At 35.5% G+C, this 21,186-nt stretch overlaps 1 protein-coding gene across 1 annotated transcript in view; it reads right to left on the bottom strand.

The window, feature by feature from the left end:
• ADGRL3 (adhesion G protein-coupled receptor L3) overlaps positions 1 to 21,186 on the bottom strand; it is an 868,464-nt gene that overhangs the window by 38,271 nt on the left and 809,007 nt on the right. The window contains exons 22-24 of the mRNA XM_049709340.1: positions 10,723 to 10,749; positions 8,007 to 8,175; positions 1,058 to 1,183 (exon numbers count right to left, since the gene is read on the bottom strand). Of these exons, the coding sequence (XP_049565297.1) occupies positions 1,058 to 1,183; positions 8,007 to 8,175; positions 10,723 to 10,749 (322 nt within the window). The remainder of the gene's footprint in view (positions 1 to 1,057; positions 1,184 to 8,006; positions 8,176 to 10,722; positions 10,750 to 21,186) is intronic.

Genomic DNA, 21,186 nt, shown 5'->3' on the forward strand with positions numbered 1-21,186 from the left:
TTAAATATCATTAAATGATATTTAAAGGTTACGAGGATATTTAATTTTCTAAGCCTATGAATGGAATTGTTTAGGTGAATTTAATGGATTAAATTTACAAGCTGATTGGAAATTAGTCAAAGAACAAATGTTCTTTTTTATATTATATATAAAATTACCAAGTTAAAAAAATAGATTTATAGGTTGAGCTGAGTTAAAAAAATGTTATTGATTTATAACTTTATTTAGGAATTAAAATTCAAGTCTTCTTCAGAAAATTGCTATTAACAACACTGAAAAAAATGATTGTTTCTCCCACTGAACCATACAATCTTAAAAATATTAGTATGCTAGTTGGAACCCAAACTCATTCATGTATGACCCACATATGTCTTTTATTTGACTGGCTCATTTTAGTCATCCTAGAGTTGCTGAACTTTCTACGTAATAATCTTTGGACTGACATTGTGGCCTAGGAAAAATGGCAGACAGGTTACCTAAAAGTTTAAAATTTCCTTGATGAGGGATAATGCAGCTACTATATTTAATGCTGGACTGATGGGAGTAGCACTTAGATCAGTTAAGTCAATGATGCTATTATGGTAGTCTTCACTACCTGAATTGCCCTTTGATTTACCAGCATACAATATGGTATGAGTTAGAACTGTTTTTATTAAACATACCATCTAATAAGTAAATACAGTATATGATAAAGAATTATTACACTAGTTAAGTGAAGTAATTAACTCAAGAATCATATATCTATGTAAAATATTACTTTCTTAGAATTTTGGGTGAAATGCAAAATTCCTTTCCTTACCTTCTATATTCATTCAACTGGGAATAATCTGAAATCATGAATTATTATGCAAACTTAGACCCTAAACTTCACTTTTTTTGCAATTTGGTTTCTTAAATTTCTGTCATAACCATTTTCATTTGAGACACACTAAAACAAAACAACAAATTTGATAGTTAAATACTTGAGATAGAAAATAGATCTCATCAAGAAAGGATAGCAACCCATAACAGAAGATAGGTAAGAGATATTTCATTTTAGTTAACAAATATTGTTTACCTGTGAGCCTGTGGAGTACCGCCCAGGAGTTCGAGAACCAGATGTTTTCCCTGAGCCAATGGAGCTCTCTGTACTTTTGCCACTACAACAATGTGTTCGCAGACATTTCCCATACTCCTTTCGTACCTAGCCAAAAATATTAACTTCTGTTAGCAAGTAATTCATTTCAGCTAGGAAATATAAAATGCATGTGTTTTATTTTAGATAATTAATATAAAATTTTTTTGCCCTACAGATATAAAAAAGTCTGTTCAGTATATATTTTATACATTTTTCACAATATAAAATAATATTCACACTGTCAAGATTGAAATTTTGCATAACTGGAGCCTTTTAAAACACGCAAACACACATATATCCAATCACACTATAATGATACAGTCTCAGTTGGAAAAACAAAAACTTAAGACTCTTCAAGACACTATTTTTAGCTTCATAGATTTGATATGAAGTAGCCTATCTAACTCTTTCTCCATTCCCTCTTCTCTCTAACTTCCTCACTAGAACAGTTGTACTGTTCTTTTTTTTTTTTTTTTTTTTTTTTGCGGTACGTGGGCCTCTGACTGTTGTGGCCTCTCCCGTTGCGGAGCACAGGCTCCTGACGCGCAGGCTCAGCGGCCATGGCTCACGGGCCCAGCCGCTCCGCGGCATGTGGGATCTTCCCGGACCGGGGCACGAACCCGTGTCCCCTAGCATCGGCAGGCGGACTCTCACCCACTGCGCCACCAGGGAAGCCCAGCTGAACTGTTCTTTAGGCAGAAGTGTAGTGAGGAAGTTAGAGAGAAGAGGGAATGGAGAAAGAAGGAGAGGGAGAAAGAGAGGAGAGAGAATATTTAAAGACAGAACAGAAAAAAAAGGAATGTGTTGGGCTAAGCACTTTTTAAAATTTTATATTTCTCTGGTTTACTTCTCTTAAAAGAGGTCAAATCTGCAACTTGAGACTATAAAATATTCTCAAAATATTTTAAATTCATTCCTTCAAAATAGTTCTATTCAATAATTACAGAGAAATATGATTGCTTTTCTATATAGCATTGTGACTACATTATTAATCCTTGCTGTAGTATAAAAATCACAGGATAAAAGGAGATAATCATTTTTTAGCTGATGTTTTCAAACAGGAAAATATATCAACAATTTTGGGGAAAATTTTGATCATGTTTATTTAAAAATTTTTATTACTGCCTATTTAATCAAACAAGACATACAAAAATAAACAGTAACTGTTCTAAATCTCACCTCCACTAGCAACATCAAGAAAAATAATTACCAACTACTTGTTCATCAATTAAAAACACATTCTAGGATAACTTACTGGTTTTATAGTCACAAATTTTATATTCATTATGAAATAACACTGTATATATGTTATTCTTAGCACTTTATTGATTTCACATGAGTTCACAGTTTCCAGAAATTGTGACAATGTAATATTATTTAAAACAAAGTTATAAAAACACGCTTTTTTGAGAAGTGTTATTTAGAATCAAAAACAAAAAAAAAAGGAGTGTAAATGACACATCAAAATTAGTATTTGAAGAAAAACATATCTTAATATATTAACATTCATTCTATCAAAGATATAGCAAAATCAGAGACTGACTATATTCAGATTTGTTTGAAGAACTCACATTCATTAAATCCTTATTATGTGATAGGAACAATGATACAGAGTGAGGTAATCAAAGCATGGAGGAGGAGAGCCTGATAGGAAGTGGGTAGGCAGACCAAGGAAGGCTTCTCAGAGAAGAGGACTTCTTCAAGCTATCTTTAAAAGATAGGTTGGAATGTGTTGGTTTAGAAGATCAAGTTGAAAGAATGGATAGTTAAGAGAAAAAAGGCATTCAGTGAGAACAAAACAGAGAGGCATGATGTGCTAAGCTTTGAAGCCTTTCTCTGATTTGTAATGTCAAAATTACATATTATTTAATATATTTAAGTTATATTAATGTTTTCCAACCAACCTCTTCTATGCTATATTTCTCAATAATTAGAAATAATTATTTTTATTCAGTATTTACAAGCCAATTCATATTTTGTTTATTTTTTAGAAGAAGTAAGTTTGTGCCCACCTGTGTGTGTCCAAGACATGTGTAAGTTTTGGGAGGGTGAGATGAAGAAGCTTCTACTTTTTAATCACTATTTGCTAGGAACTATGCTAGGCTCCTCCCTCAAAATGATTCTGGGAAGGGCTTCCCTGGTGGCGCAGTGGGTGAGAGTCCGCCTGCTGATGCAGGGGACACGGGTTCGTGCCCCGGTCCGGGAAGATCCCACATGCCGCGGAGCGGCTGGGCCCGTGAGCCATGGCCGCTGAGCCTGCGCGTCAGGAGCCTGTGCTCCGCAACGGGAGAGGCCACAACAGTGAGAGGCCTGCGTACCACACACAAAAAAAACACCTCCTATAGGAAATATGATTGTTAAATGTCCATAAGAGCCAATACTGTCTATAGATTCAATGCAATCTCTTGAAAAAATTTCAATGATATTCTTCACAGATACAGGAAAAACCCTAAAATTTGTACAGAACCACCAAAGACCTCAAAGAGCCATAGCAATCCTGAGAAAGAACAAAGATGGAGGTTTCGTGTTTCCTGATTTCACACTATACTACAAAGCTAGAGTAATCAAAGCAGTATGGTATTGGCATAATAGACACATAGACAATGGAACAGATGGAGAGCCCAGAAATAAACCCTTGCATATATGGTCAACTAATATCTGACAAGGGAGCCATGAATAATTAATGGGGAAAAAACAAGCTCTTTAATAAATGGTATTAGCAAAACCGGTTAGCCACACGCAGAAGAATGAAATTGAACCCCTATCTTATACCACCCACAACATTTAACTCAAAATGTATTAAAGAATTAAACATAAGACCTGAAACCACAAAACTCCTAGAAGAAAACAGGGGAAAACACCTGGACATTGGCCTTGACAATAATTTTTTGGATATGACATCAAAAGCACAAGCAACAAGAGCAAAAGTAGTAAGTTGTACTACATTAAACTAAAAAGCTTCTACACAGCAAAAGAAACAACAGAATTTATTGGCAATCTACAGGATGGAATAAAATATTTGCAAGTCATATATCTGAAAAGGGGTTAATACCAAAAATATATAAAGAACTCATACAACTCAGAAGCAAAACACCAAACAATCCAATTTAAAAGTGGACAAAAGAAATGAATAGAAGTTTTTTACCTAAGAAGACATACAAATGGCTAACATGAACAGATGCTCAACATAACTAATTAGAAAAACGCAAATAAAATCACAATGAGATATCACTTTACATCTGTTAGAATGGGTAGCATCAAGAAGACAAGAAATAAGTATTGGTGAGGATATGGAGAAAAGAGAGCCCTTGTGCACTGTTGGTGGGAATGTAAATAAGTACAGCCATTATGGAGAACAGTATGGAGGTTCCTCATAAAATTGAAAATAGAACTACCATATGATTCAGCAATCCCACTTCTGGGTATATATCCAAAGGAAATGAAATCAGGATCTTGAAGAGATGTCTGCACTCCCATATTCATTGCAGCACTATTCACAACAGCCAAGATATGGAAGCAGCCTAAGTGTCCATCAGTGAATGAATGGATAAAGAAGATGTGTTACATATATCTAGGAATATTATTCAGCCACAAGAAAGAAGGAAATCATGCCATTTGCAACAATGTTGGATGGACCTTGAAGGCATTATGCTAAGTGAAGTAAGTCAGACAGAGAAAGATGAATCCTGTATGGTATCACTTATATGTGGAATCTAAAAAAGCCAAACTCATAGAAACAGAATAGATTGGTTGTTACCAGAGGTTGGCTGTGTGGAAATGGGGAAATGTTGGTCAAAGGGTACAAACTTCTAGCCATAAAATGAATAAGTTCTAGAAATCTAAGGTACATGATGATGATTCTAGTTAACAGTACTGTATTATACAGTTGAAAGTTGCTAAGAGAGGAGATCTTAAATGTTCTCACCACAGAAAAGAAAAGATGTTAGATGATAGAGGTATTAGCTATTCACACTATGGTGGTAATTATTTCACAGTACATAAGTGTATCAAATCAATACATTGTATACTTTAAACTTACACAATGCTATATCTCAATTATACCTCAATTTTTAAAAAAGGAATAAAAGAAAAATCTCCTAAGACTGTTTCTGCAATTTCAAAGAGAAGTATCTGGATTTTTTGTAGGCAAAAAAAGGTGAATGATAATTCGATGTCCATATTCTCTGATGTTGGGCCATGTTCTTGACACCCAATAAAAATGCCACCAAAATCGAAAAATTCAAAACACAGAATGCATGAAAGAAAATATGCTTATGACTAGTTATTATAAATCATAAAAATAAGCTTCTGAATCAGGGCCTGGCACTTTTTTTCATGAAGGGCCAGACAGTCAATATTTCAGGCTTTGTGAACCAAGAGGCAAAACCAACAATGCTGTGTGTGTACTTATTTTAAATTTTAAATGTATCCATTTAAAAATGCAAAAACCATTCTTGGCTGACTGACTGCAAAAATTAAAAGCAGCTGGACAAATCTGGCCCACAAGCTGTGGTTTGCTGAACTCTGTTCTAATGAATCACAAAATTGAGCTTGATGACATATATTTTTAAAAATTTCACTTCTGTTAAATATGTTCAATATACTAAAAATTCTAGACTTGTTTTTGGATCCTGAGGTCTGGTATCTCTACCTGGACATCAAAACATTGACATGTATCTGTAATACAATAAAAATAATAATTGGGAAAACTAATAGGTACTGGCTAATAAAAAATAATTACAATCAAAATCATTCATGCACAAAGCACAAAACTATTTTCTGTTCTGTAGAAAACTTTAATATAAACATTAAAATTTAAAAATGTGTTAGTCCAATTTCCAGCTAATACATAAAATAATTGATAAAGCTGGTTCCCTATATTTGAAGATGTTAGTATGACTAAATATGATGGCCCAATATTTCCTTATTTATATGGACAAATGCCACCCTTTCCCTTAATCTCCTGATTTTGCACCCATCATTCTACATATTGCTCTTGACAATCAGTTATAGCTTTTTTCTACCAAAATCTAGAAATCCTTCCAAGTGCTTAGTCTTTCTGACTTCTCTGAAGTGTTTTATAATACTGACCAGTGTCTACTTCTGGACATTTCCCCCTTATCTCTCATTTAGGTATCACCTTCTCATTCTTCTCCTCAAACACTTTCTTCCTTCCATTTCTATTCTTACTCATTACTCATGTCTCCTACTCTTCATAATCATCAAGTGTGGTAGACTGTTAGCTGTTTGTGATACCCAATTCCTCATCTTCCTGGGGTACAAAAAGTAGAGTATGTTTCCCAGTTTTCCTTGAAGTTTAGTTGGTACTATTTATAGTGTCCTATCTGATGGAAGGTGAGTAGAAGTGATGTGAACCACTTCCTTTTTATACAAGATCCTCTCTCTCTTTCTCAGACTATCTGCTAGATGTCAACACCCAAGGTGGTTGTGGAAATCAAACAGTGAGGTTGACTGAGCTTTCATTGGGCTGTGTCCCTCCATGAGGCACCCTCATCAATTGTGCAATGAGTAAAAAAAACCTTTATTAGGTTAAGTGACGGCAATTTGGAGTGTGTGTACACTAAGTATTTGGGAAGATTCATCCCTTCCAACACAACCTCTTTTCTAAGTTAATTCTAATCCATTAGATTAGAATCCATCCATTCTAACATCATAAACTCTTTTCTTTTCTGTAACTTACATTTACAGGTCTGAGTCATAAATACTATTCTAGCCTGTATTTAAGATCATGCCAACACATTTTTAATACCTACCACCACATAAAACTGAAACAGGATAAAACTGGATGCATCTCGACAAGTGGACACCTTTCTCAACTTTTATTTGAGGTTCCCTTAGTCTCTCAAGCCAAAAATCGTAGAGGTGGATATCTTTACTCTTTATCTTCCAAAAACAATTTTAGGTCTTATAGTTTCTCTCTTAGAAAAAAAATTTCACTTCTTGCCATTTCATTTTCAGAGCCACCTCTCAATATCTCATAATTATTTTTATTACCTCCATTTTACACATGAGAAAACTGGGGCATATAAAGGTTAATTAAATGGCCCAAAGTCACATAAGCCTTTAAGTAGAGGAGCTAGGATTCGGACCCAGTCTTGGCTCAGGGGTCTATATGGTCAAGAACTACAAAGACCACATTTATAATAGAGTTAAACAGTGTAAAATGAGAAAATCACTCTTGAGATTAAAAAAAAAAATGCAATGTAAGTATTTAGTTGCTAAAATTAACTTTGAAAATGAATATTTTCGTCCTTATAGATGTGAAAAATCATAAAAATAGACCAATATAAAAATTAAATATTGCCTTCTAATCATCAAAATCATAGACTTTATAAAAGATGCTTTTAAAGAAATACAGAGATCTTTACTAAGTTTCCACCATTCATTTAAAAAATAAATGTTTTTATCATAAAATGTTTAGATAATTATATTTTCTAGAATATATCAATACAAATTAGTTTAAAAAAAACAGAAAAATATATATTTCCTATGTCATGCCATATATGTACATATATATACATATATCCCATGCCTCCATAACATCTTAGAAAATCTACTCCCTAATACACAAATTCCATGTGTCTGCCAATAAAAATATTAAAGACTATAAGGTCAAATCTATAAGAATATAGTTTTTGTACATTGTCCAAATCAAAATATTTTGATTCTGTTTTTGCTGTCAAGCACATTTGCCAACTTTTATGCTTTCATTTTATGTCTGTTTTGTCTTTACTATGATAAAAATGAAATCAAATAAGTAATATATTTATTTCTTAGAGACAAACACATCAAGAATGATTTATGTTATGGGTACTTTGCTGTCATAGAATGTATGCTATTTATTCTTGAACAGAGAATTCTAGCTTACCTTCTTTTGTAGGACACAATGGAAAATGAATATAAACATTCCCTGTAGAGAATTGAAAATGGTGAAGAGATATGCCATGATGACTGTGCTTTCATTAATATACATGAGTCCAAAGGCCCAGGTCAATCCTAATAGGCAGAGAAGAGCTATTGCACCTATAACCCATGACCTGCAGAGAGAAGAGAAAATTAAGGGTTATCAAATAATTTGTCTTTAATTAACACAGTCATATTGTATCAACAATACTGACACTGAAAAAAATGTTACAGTTTTATTGACAGAAAATGTAAGACAGGTGGTATAAGTACTTTAAGATTTTAATGAGAACTTACATGTTTTCAAGCTTGAGGAGATATACATGAATGAAAATGCTATAAACACAGAAATTCACTTATGCAAAAGCAGATTTGTACTATTAAATTTTTCATGTATTTGCAGCACATACGCAAATGGTATGGAGATGTAATTATGGTGAATGGCAAGGGGGAAGAGTCTGTAAAGCTATGTTAGTCTCCACTGGTCTCATTGGTATGATAACATTTGTTTGATTGGACTCTTTCCATTAATCAAACACTTGTTTGATTGGACTCTTCATCTGATACACTTTTACCCCATTTTTCCAAATTTCCTCTTTTTCCATAAAAATTTAGCGTTTACAGACAAGAACAGAAGGAACCAGTATATGGAAGATTGTATAAAATTTTAAACTTCTATTTGTCTGATTCTATAGTTAAGTAGAACAAGTGTCAGATACAGTAAATGGGAAAAAATAGTTCCCCTCTAGATCACCATCTACTCTTTCAGCCTTTGGATTGCTGTGTCTTGGGTTATGTTGGACTAGACTTTGGATATCGGGCAATTGGCAGCTTTGTTGAAAAGAAGCCCAATAGCTCAGGACACCTTCATGTCTTTGAAGTGTCTGCAAACTCACAGGAGAAAATGAAGCTGAGAATGGGATGGAGAGGGATGAACAAAGTAGTCCAGAATGGAAGACAAATTCTCACTCTCACTCCATTCCCTTAGTTTCCTCCAAGCTGCCATTCACAATAGTAATAAATGGGTGACAAAAGTCCATATATTTGTAGTTATGTATTATGTATTTTCTATCAAAATAAAATGAATCTTTCCAATAGACGGGAATCCAATAATTGAAAATGGAGTCTTCTCAACTTCTCTCTAAGTATATAGAATAGGACCAAAACAGTCTAGATCTCTATACTCTTATGAGCCCACCTTTTCCTTTCCTAGTATACCTTCCTGAACATGGTAATCTAATATTTATTTTTAGCAGACTGCTATCTGCTACTTACATTGTCTAAGGAATAAATATGGGGATTGAAACTTTACAAAATGAAGGGGAAAAATCACATATGTTTACTATAATCTGAAGCTGGGTTTAATAAATTTTTGAGAGAGAACTACGTCTTAAGAAAAATATGTCCCAAAGTAGTCAAATATTATTAAAGTCTTATTAAAATTAATCTCAAATATTTACCATTTTCCTTCTACAACCATCAGCCACTATATTTCAGATGTAAACATCCACTAAATTTAATGTGCTTAATTTAAAACTTTAATACTCTTGAATAAAGAATCCCTAAAGGAAGCTTGCCATTGTATGTGGCATGTTTGCTTATACAAATTAGAAAACATCTTAGATATTAATATCTTATTTTACAAGCAGATTCAGAAGTATGGGAACTTTCAAAGTAAAGCTCTTATTTGTTTACAGGTATTGGAATAAGGAAAAATGGGAAGAGTCGCCATTAAGTCAAAATTGCTATTCAGATTTAGAAATAAAATGATAGGATAAAATACTCAAGCCAGCTATTATCCACTAGAAAACACATGATGGGCCCAAGTGTTAATGATATAAAAGAGTGATGAGCCCAACTTCAAAAGAAAAAAATAAGCAAGAGCATGAAGAAGTAAGTGAAATGGTATTGGAGAAAATGAAAACAAAGGACTCTTCACCAGAAGAACAAACTGAAAGTCTACAGCAAGGTCACCCAAAGGTTGCCAATCTTAATTACAGGACATGTAATTTTAAAATGTACAAAGGAAAAAAAGCCCAAATATTAGCATTTGTGTTTCTGCTTATAGATTAGTACAGACTTGTAGCTTTGTTTTAGAAATTTAAAAGATATGTTCATAAACAATTGGATCAACAATCAAGTGACGTATCGAATTTGAAAGAGACAATTTTGCATATGTAAAGTTTAATTTTTGAAGGAGATATTTTCCCCTTTTGGATATTTAACCTAAAAATTCATTAGTTTCATTTGCAGTTGGGTAGTTTCATACCCCTGAGATCATTTGAAGATATAACACTAAATCACGAAATAATTTTAGATGAATGATGTCCAAACAAACAACAGAAATGAGGACATATGCAACACAGAGGAGCACACCGAAATGAAAGGAGAAATCTATTAAAAGCAAAACAAGTCTGTACCACATGAAATTGCTATTACTGTGGCACTAAATTCAGGTGATATCCAATTAAAAGAGGTGAAGCAGAATTTTTCTGGCAATACACCTGCAGCATATTTATTCTGCATAGAAGTTGTATGCCTGATTATTTTCCTGCACAGTTTGCTCTTCTGCCTCAATGTGAATGACAGAAGCTCTAATGATTTTTCAGTACTGATCTGACAGCTGGTTCATGGGACCACACTGATAAATGGAATTTATCAGCCATTCAGGTCATTCTTACTTGATGAAGGGTCTGTTATCCTCATAGCTAAAGAATGCATAGACACAAAGACAAGAACACCAACATTAGCATTTTATGACAAAGAATTTCATATGAAAAATATTCTCCTGGTCCCCAAAAAGGCCTCTGTCCCCCACCTCCCTAAAAGGCATCATAAACTTCCCTTTATATCTAAAAGGTAAATGCTAAAATGACCATGAGAACTTAAATAACGAGGAATAAAATCAATTTTACAATACTGCAATATCCCTTATGAGACTAAAAAAATCCATTTTTTCATCATATGCTCATATTACTTGTGACTTGACAGAGACATTTATTTCTAAGAGATCACATTTCTCTAGAGAATGAGAAATCTTACGAGCAATCTGGAAAAGGCTTGGGGGCATACTTAAAATGACAGATTTCATGTCACCTAAAGGTCTTCTTATTGTATAATATTAGTAGGTAAGATTACTTAATTATGGACAGTGCACTTCTGAGTAATGTTAACTTGCAGATGATTGACCTGAGTTAAATCTGAACATTATAGCTCTTTAAAAATAATCAACCCAACTACTTTAAAATTCTTTCTGATAGTGCACTGAGAACAAAGTTTGAATAATCTTTTGTAGTAATATGAGCAAACAGATGGCACCTGTTCATTATCACTTATATATACTAATCTATTTAGTATCATCCTGATAAAATGAGATCCAAGCACCAAATTAGTAAAGACTAGTTAGGGGATATTTTGGATATTTTTTTACAAACATAGTTGCTACTCAGTGAATTGTGATAGGACAGAAAAGAAACAGAAAACTGTGTCCTCTTTTCTCTTACCTCTTGCAAGAGGCAATAGTTTCTGATATTATGCATATACAAGTAAAGCTCTTAGAAAGGCTCCAACTGTGATGCATTTTGAACAAAGAGAACCACTGATAAAAAAAAACCTTACTCTCCAGGGTGATGAAAGGGTAAAGAATACAGTGAGAGCCTGGGCTTTGAAGCCAGTTTGCCTGAGGTTTACATCCTAACTTAATTCACTTACTAGCTATTTGATCTTAGGCAAAGATTAATTAGCCTGTGGTTGTGTCATTTTATACATCTATAAAATGGTGGTAATTTTCTTGTGATAATGAAATGATATACTGTGTATCGAGTGCTCAGAACAGTGTCTGACATATTGTGTTTGATAAATATCACATAGTTATTATTAGACTATTTTCACAATGAAAATACAGAATTTCTTTCCCAAAGAATAAAACACCAAATAATAAGGGAGAGGACTGGCAGCGTGAACACAGCCTGAAGGGGTTAGTGCACCACAGCTAGCTGGGAGGGAGTCCGGGAAAAAGTCTGGACCTGCCGAAGAGGCAAGAGACTTTTTCTTCCCTCTTTGTTTCCTGCTGCGCGAGGAGAGGGGATTAAGAGCGCTGTTTAAAGGAGTTCCAGAGGTGGGCGCAAGCCGCGGCTAACAGCGCAGACCGCAGAGACAGGCATGAGATGCTAAGGCTGCTGCTGCCGCCACCAAGAAGCCTGTGTGAAAGCACAGGTCACAATCCACACCTCCCTTCCGGGGAGTGTGTGCAACCCGCCACTGCCAGGGTCCCGGGACCCAGGGACAACTTCCCCGGGAGAACGCATGGTGCACACGTGCAACGTCACGCCGGCCTCTGCCGCCGCAGACTCGCCCCACACTCCATACCCCTCCCTCTCCTCGGCCTGAGTGAGCCAGAGACCCCGAATCAGTGGCTCCTTTAACCCCGTCCTGTCTGAGCAAAGAACAGACGCCCTCCGGTGACCTACACGCAGAGGCGGGGCCAAATCCAAAGCTGAACCCCGGGAGCTGTGCGAACAAAGAAGAGAAAGGGAGATCTCTCCCAGCAGCCACAGGAGCAGCGGATTAAATCTCCACAATCAACCTGATGTCCCCTGCATCTGTGGAATACCTGAATAGACAACGAATCATCCCAAATTCAGGATGTGGACTTTGAGAGCAAGATTTATTATTTTTTCCCCTTTTCCTCTTTTTGTGAGTGTGTATGTGTATGCTTCTGTGTGAGATTTTGTCTGTATAGCTTCACTTTCACCATTTGTCCTAGGGTACCATCCATCTGGTTTTTTGTTGTTTCCTTTTCACTTGTTAAAAATATTGTTTTCTTAATAATTTTTTATTTTAATTATTTTATTTTACCTTACTTTATTTTATTTTCTTTTATCCTCTTTCTCTTTCTTTCTTTCTTTCTTTCTTTCTTTTTCTTTCCCTCCCTCCCTCCCTCCCTTCCTTCCTTCCTTTCTTTCTACTTTTTCTCCCTTTTATTCTGAGCCGTGTGGATGAAAGGCTCTTGGTGCTGCAGCCAGGAGTCAGTGCTGTGCCTCTGAGGTGGGAGAGCCAACTTCAGGACACTGGTCCACAACAGACCTCCCAGCTCCACGTAATATCAAACAGTGAAAATCTCCCAGAGATCTCCATCTCAACACCAACACCCAGCTTCACTCAACGACCAGCAAGCTACAGTACTGGACACCCTATGCCAAACAACTAGCAAGACAGGAACACAACCCCATCCATTAGCAGAGAGGCTGCCTAAAATCATAATAAGTCCACAGACACCCCAAAACACACCACAAGATGTGGACCTGCCCAGCAGAAAGACAAGATCCACCGTCATCCACCAGAACACACGCACTAGTCCCCTCCACGAGGAAGCCTGTACAACCCACTTGAACCAACTTTAGCCACTGGGGACAGACACCAAAAACAAGGGGAACTACGAACCTGCAGCCTGCAAAAAGGAGACCCCAAACACAGTAAGATAAGCAAAATGAGAAGACACAGAAACACACAGCAGATGAAACAGCAAGATAAAAACCCACCAGACCTAACAGATGAAGAGGAAATAGGCAGTCTACCTGGAAAAGAATTCAGAATAATGATAGTAAAGATGATCCAAAATCTTGGAAATAGAATAGATAAAATGCAAGAAACATTTAACAAGGACCTAGAAGAACGAAAGATGAAACAAGCAACGATGAACAACCGAATAAATGAAATTAAAAATACTCTAGAAGGGATCAATAGCAGAATAACTGAAGCAGAAGAACGGATAAGTGACCTGGAAGATACAATAGTGGAAATAACTACTGCAGAGCAGAATAAAGAAAAAAGAATGAAAAGAACTGAGGACAGTCTCAGAGACCTCTGGGACAACATTAAACACACCAACATTCGAATTATAGGGGTTCCAGAAGAAGAGAAAAAGAAAGGAACTGAGAAAATATTTGAAGAGATTATAGTTGAAAACGTCCCTAATATGGGAAAGGAAATAGTTAATCAAGTCCAGGAAGCACAGAGAGTCCCATACAGGATAAATCCAAGGAGAAATATGCCAAGACACATATTAATCAAACTGTCAAAAATTAAATACAAAGAAAACATATTAAAAGCAGCAAGGGAAAACAACAAATAACACACAAGGGAATCCCCATAAGGTTAACAGCTGAACTTTCAGCAGAAACTCTGCAAGCCAGAAGGGACTGGCAGGACATACTTAAAGTGATGAAGGAGAAAAACCTGCAACCAAGATTACTCTACCCAGCAAGGATCTTATTCAGATTTGATGGAGAAATTAAAACCTTTACAGACAAGCAAAAGCGGAGAGAGTTCAGCACCACCAAACCAGCTTTACAACAAATGCTAAAGGATCTTCTCTAGGCAAGAAACACAAGAAAAGGAAAAGACCTATAATAACAAACCCAAAACAATTAAGAAAATGGGAATAGGAAACATACATATAGATAATTACCTTAAATGTGAATGGATTAAATGCTCCCACCAAAAGACACAGACTGGCTGAATGGATACAAAAACAAGACCCATATATATGCTGTCTACAAGAGACCCACTTCAGACCTAGAGACACATACAGACTGAAAGTGAGGGGATGGAAAAACATATTCCATGCAAATGGAAACCAAAAGAAAGCTGGAGTAGCAATTCTCATATCAGACAAAATAGACTTTAAAATAAAGACTATTAGAAGACACAAAGAAGGACACTACATAATGATCAAGGGATTGATCCAAGAAGTTGTAACAATTGTAAATATTTATGCACCCAACATAGGAGCACCTCAATACATAAGGCAAATACTAACAGCCATAAAAGGGGATATCGACAGTAACATATTCATAGTAGGGGATGTTAACACCCCACTTTCCCAATGGACAGATCATCCAAAATGAAAATAAATAAGGAAGCACATGCTTTAAATGAAACATTAAACAAGATGGATTTAATTGATATTTATAGGACATTCCATCCAAAAACAACAGAATACACATTTTTCTCAAGTGCTCATGGAATATTCTCCAGGATAGATCATATCTTGGGTCACAAATGAAGCCTTGGTAAATTTAGAAAAATTGAAATTGCATCAGGTATCTTTTCTGACCACAACACTATGAGACTAGATATCAATTACAGGAAAAGATCTGCAAAAAATACAAACACGTGGAGGCTAAACAATACACTACTTAATAACAAAGTGATCACTGAAGAAATCAAAGAGGGAATAAAAAAATACCTAGAAACAAATGACAATGGAGACTGTATAGCTTTCTCTGTATAGCTTTGTCTGTATACAGCAAAAGCAGTTCTAAGAGGGAAGTTTATAGCAATACAATCCTACCTTAAGAAACAGGAAACATCTCGAATAAACAACCTAACCTTGCACCTAAAGCAAATAGAGAAAGAAGAACAAAAAAACGCCAGACTTACCAGAAGAAAAGAAATCATAAAGATCAGATCAGAAATAAATGAAAAAGAAATGAAGGAAACGATAGCAAAGATCAATAAAACTAAAATCTGGTTCTTTGAGAAGATAAACAAAATTGATAAACCATTAGCCAGACTCATCAACAAAAAAAGGGAGAAGACTCAAATCAATAGAATTAGAAATGAAAAAGGAGAAGTAACAACTGACACTGCAGAAATACAAGAGATCATGAGAGATTACTACAAGCAACTCTATGCCAATAAAATGGACAATATGGAAGAAATGGACAAATTCTTAGAAATGCACAACCTGCCAAGACTGAATCAGGAAGAAATAGAAAATATGAACAGACCAATCACAAGCACTGAAATTGAGACTGTGATTAAAAATCTTCCAACAAACAAAAGCCCAGGACCAGATGGCTTCACAGGCGAATTCTATCAAACATTTAGAGAAGAGCTAACACCTGTCCTTCTCAAACTCTTCCAAAATATAGCATAGGGAGGAACACTCCCAAACTCATTCTACGAGGCCACCATCACCCTGATACCAAAACCAGACAAGGATGTCACAAAGAAAGAAAGCTACAGGCCAATATCACTGATGAACATAGATGCAAAAATTCCTCAACAAAATACTAGCAAACAGAATCCAACAGCACATTAAGAGGATCACACACCGTGATCAAGTGGGGTTTATTTCAGGAATGCAAGGATTCTTCAATATATGCAAACCAATCAATGTGATACGCCATATGAACAAATTGAAGGAGAAAAACCATATGATCATCTCAATAGATACAGAGAAAGCTTTCGACAAAATTCAACACCCATTTATGATAAAAACCCTGCAGAAAGTAGGCATAGAGGGAACTCTCCTCAACATAATAAAGGCCATATATGACAAACCCACAGCCAACATCGGCCTCAATGGTGAAAAACTGAAATCATTTCCACTAAGTTCAGGAACAAGACAAGGTTGCCCACCCTTACCACTCTTATTCAACATAGTTTTGGAAGTTTTAGCCACAGCAATCAGAGAAGAAAAGGAAATAAAAGGAATCCAAATCGGAAAAGAAGAAGTAAAGCTGTCACTGTTTGCAGATGACATGATCCTATACATAGAGAATCCTATAGAGGCTACCAGAAAACTACTAGAGCTAATCAATGAATTTGGTAAAGTAGCAGGATACAAAATTAATGCACAGAAATCTCTGGCATTCCTATACACTAAAGATGAAAAATCTGGAAGTGAAATTAAGAAAACACTCCCATTTACCACTGCAACAAAAAGAATAAAATATCTAGCAATTAACCTACCTAAGGAGACAAAAGACCTGCATGCAGAAAATTATAAGACACTGATGAAAGAAATTAAAGATGGAGAGATATAGCATGTTCTTGGATTGGAAGAATCAACATTGTGAAAATGACTCTACTACCCAAAGCAATCTACAGATTCAATGCAATCCCTGTCAAACTACCACTGGCATTTTTCACAGAACTAGAACAAAAAATTTTACAATGTCTATGGAAACACAAAAGAGCCCGAATAGCCAAAGCAATCTTGAGAAAGAAAAACGGAGCTGGAGAAATCAGGCTCCCTGACTTCAGACTATACTACAAAGCTACAGTAATCAAGGCAGTATGGTACTGGCATAGAAACAGAAATATAGATCAATGGAACAGGATAGAAATCCCAGAGATAAACCCACGCACATATGGTCACCTTATCTTTGACAAAGGAGGCAGGAATGTACAGTGGACAAAGGACAGCCTCTTCAATAAGTGGTGCTGGGAAAACTGGACAGGTACATGTAAAAGTATGAGATTAGAACACTCCCTAACACCATACACAAAAATAAGCTCAAAATGGATTAAAGACCTAAATGTAAGGCCAGAAACTATCAAATTCTTAGAGGAAAACATAGGCAGAACACTCTATGACATAAATCACAGCAAGATCCTTTTGACCCACCTCCTAGAGAAATGGAAATAAAAACAAAAATAAACAAATGGGACCTAATGGAACTTCAAAGCTTTTGCACAGCAAAGGAAACCATAAACAAGAGCAAAAGACAACCCTCAGAATGGGAGAAAATATTTGCAAATGAAGCAACTGACAAAGGATTAATCTCCAAAATTTACAAGCAGCTCATGCAGCTCATTAACAAAAAGCAAACAACCCAATCCAAAAATGGGCAGAAGACCTAAATAGACATTTCTCCAAAGAAGATATACAGACTGCCAACAAACACATGAAAGAATGCTCAACATCATTAATCATTAGAGAAATGCAAATCAAAACTTCAATGAGATATCATCTCACACCAGTCAGAATGGCCATCACCAAAAAATCTAGAAACAATAAATGCTGGAGAGGGTGTGGAGAAAAGGGAACACTCTTGCACTGCTGGTGGGAATGTGAATTGGTACAGCCACTATGGAGAACAGTATGGAGGTTCCTTACAAAACTACAAATAGAACTACCATATGACCCAGCAATCCCAGTACTGGGCACATACCCTGAGAAAACTATAATTCAAAAAGAGTCATGTACCAAAATGTTCATTGCAGCTCTATTTACAATAGCCAGGAGATGGAAACAACCTAAGTGTCCATCATCTGATGAATGGATAAAGAAGATGTGTCACATATATACAATGGAATATTACTCAGCCATAAAAAGAAACGAAATTAAGTTATTTGTAGTGAGGTGGATGGACCTAGAGTCTGTCATACAGAGTGAAGTCAGTCAGAAAGAGAAAGACAAACACCGTATGCTAACACATATATATGGAATTTAAGAAAAAAAAATGTCATGAAGAACCTAGGAGTAAGACAGGAATAAAGACACAGACCTACTAGAGAATGGACTTGAGGATATGGGGAGGGGGAAGGGTAAGCTGTGACAAAGTGAGGGAGTGGCATGGACATATATACACTACCAAATGTAAAGTAGATAGCTAGTGGGAAGCAGCCGCATAGCACAGGGAGATCAGCTTGGTGCTTTGTGACCACCTAGAGGGGTGGGATAGGGAGGGTGGGAGGGAGGGAGACGCAAGAGGGAAGAGATATGGGAACATATGTATATGTATAACTGATTCACTTTGTTATAAAGCAGAAACTAACACACCATTGTAAAGCAATTATACTCCAGTAAAGATGTAAAAAAAAAACCCACCAAAAAATAAATGTTGAATAGTTAAATTCATTTGAGGATGTTTCAGGAGTAATATTATGCTGTAAAATAGATGTGGCAGAAATAAGTTTGTAGATGGAGCAGGGAGTGACTAACCATGATGTCTGATATGAAGTTACTGGCCACATGGGCTTGTTTAAATTTAAATTCATTAAAATGAAATAAAGTTTAAAATTCAGTTCCTTAATCACACTAGTTACATTACAAGTACTTAAAAGCTTCAGTAGCTGCCATATTGGACAGTGTAGTTTTAGAACATTTCTGTCTTCATAGAAAGTTCAATTGGGCAGTGCCAGACTAGAGAGAGTTTTAAGCCAGGAAATGAAATTCCAAGAGAAATTTAAATAAAGCCATGGGTATGTGAAAAGATAAAGAGAGAAGAATTTCTAAGAATTGATCATATTTAACAGCTGTAAACTGTGCCAAAAAAGAAAATCCTGTACTTCTGCTAACATTGAAAAGTTACAGAACTTAATAACATGATATTTATTCCATTATATGCATTCCCATTGCATCAATATGTTCCATCTGTGATGCCAAGTTCATGATTGGAATGACTGTAACTTAATCTGTATAGTACAATGTGAAGTAAAGAAAGTTTCAGACATTAGCATGTAGGAAAACATGCAAAAATACTCTACAAAATTTTATTAAACTATCCAAATGTTTCAAAAAATAAAATATACAACTTGCACTGTAATTGCTGGAGTGAGATGTTTGACTTTAATGAGAACCACTAAAGAGAGATATCAGGGTGCAGTTCAGCAGTTTTGTTGGTAATTGTGGGGATCAGCCGCTTGCTCTAGTCAATAACAAAGATAGCAATTCCAGCTTTACTTAGAGTTAGCTATAGCTATGTGTTTAAGTAGTGTCCACAGGAATGTGAACAGAAGTGAACTGTGACATTTCTGGGTCTTGCCAATTAAAGGATTGGAATTGGCCTTCCTTTGACCATTTTTTTTCCTTCTCTTTTGCTAGGAGAAAGTGACAGACCTAGAAAGAAAGCTGTTTATTGATGTGGAGCCACTGTATTAGATTTAGACCACTTATTCTAGACCCATATAAGTTTAAGCAACTATAATTTAGAGTAATTTTTATAGTGTCTTAGCCTATGCAATAATTGCTAAAGCATTTAATTTGTATGTTTTAGCTATAAGAATCCCTAGTTCATATTCAGTATAGAAATTCATGCTAATGGCAAAGAACTATTCATTAATTTTACTTCCAGGATGACATGAATAATATACAATGGTTCAAAATCTAAAGATCACTAAAGATTATCTATAATATTTCAGTGCCTTCCATCATTTTGTCAGATATTCTATTGGCTTAGAGTATCTAGTTTTAGAATGTCTCTCCATCAAATCTAAATTAAATTGATGATAATGTTGCCACCAGTTATGGTGCTAAAGTGTATGCTATAGATTCATTTTTTTATTCTAAAAAACATATCTATGTAACTAGTTTCTAAAGCTGAATAATTTTCATTTTGATTTACCAATGAAAGTCCATTGAAACAAAACTTCATTCCAAGGTGTAGGACTGAAACAATTTTACTGCAATTATTTTAAGGTTTTATGAAAATATGGACACAAAGGCTTAAGATGTTCTTGGAAGACATTAATAGGAACTTACAGATTATCTTAGAATTTATAAATGGTGACACTGAAAATGAGGTAAAACGTATTGTACAAACAATTTTCAAGGCACAGTAAGAAAAAAAGACCCTCCTTTCTTTAGCATATCCATTTTTTTTTTTTTTTTTTGCAGTACGCGGGCCTCTCACTGTTGTGGCCTATCCCGTTGCAGAGCACAGGCTCTGGACACGCAGGCTCAGCGGCCATGGCTCACGGGCGCAGCCGCTCCACGGCATGTGGGATCCTCCCGGACGGGGGCACGAACCCGCGTCCCCTGCATCGGCAGGCGGACTCTCAGCCACCGCGCCACCAGGGAAGCCCCCCACTTTTCTTTTATCAGACATTTTATCATTTTATTCTTACATCTAAATTTGAAAGCTTTATTTAAACATTAATGTCATAAAATTATCTTTAAAAGTGATCATTAGAATCAAGATCAGAATTGTTAGGGGCCTCTGCATAGATTGATAATAATTATGCATATGCTTATATATTCTACAATTCCAAAGAACTTTATAATCTAGCCCCATAGAAGCTTAGCAAAAAATATATCTTTGAGAGGACAGATTTCTTAATGAAAACATTAATTATAAATAAATTAATGCTATGATATAAAGACTCATAATATAGTATATCAGTATAGACAGATGATAAATGGGCAGAAACAATATGAATGAATCACATTAGTTATAGGATATTCTTTCTCTGACCTTAACAGTTCAAAGTATAATGTTTTTTGACAAAAGTTTTGAAGGAAATATTACATAAAATTCAAGATATAAAGAACATTAATTTAAAAAATACTTTTAAACTTTCCCTTTTATTATATAAAATAGTACAGAATTGTTTAAAATAGTGGCATGGGT

The sequence above is a fragment of the Orcinus orca genome, chromosome 4 (assembly GCF_937001465.1).
Source record: "Orcinus orca chromosome 4, mOrcOrc1.1, whole genome shotgun sequence".
Classification (NCBI taxonomy): Eukaryota; Metazoa; Chordata; class Mammalia; order Artiodactyla; family Delphinidae; genus Orcinus; species Orcinus orca.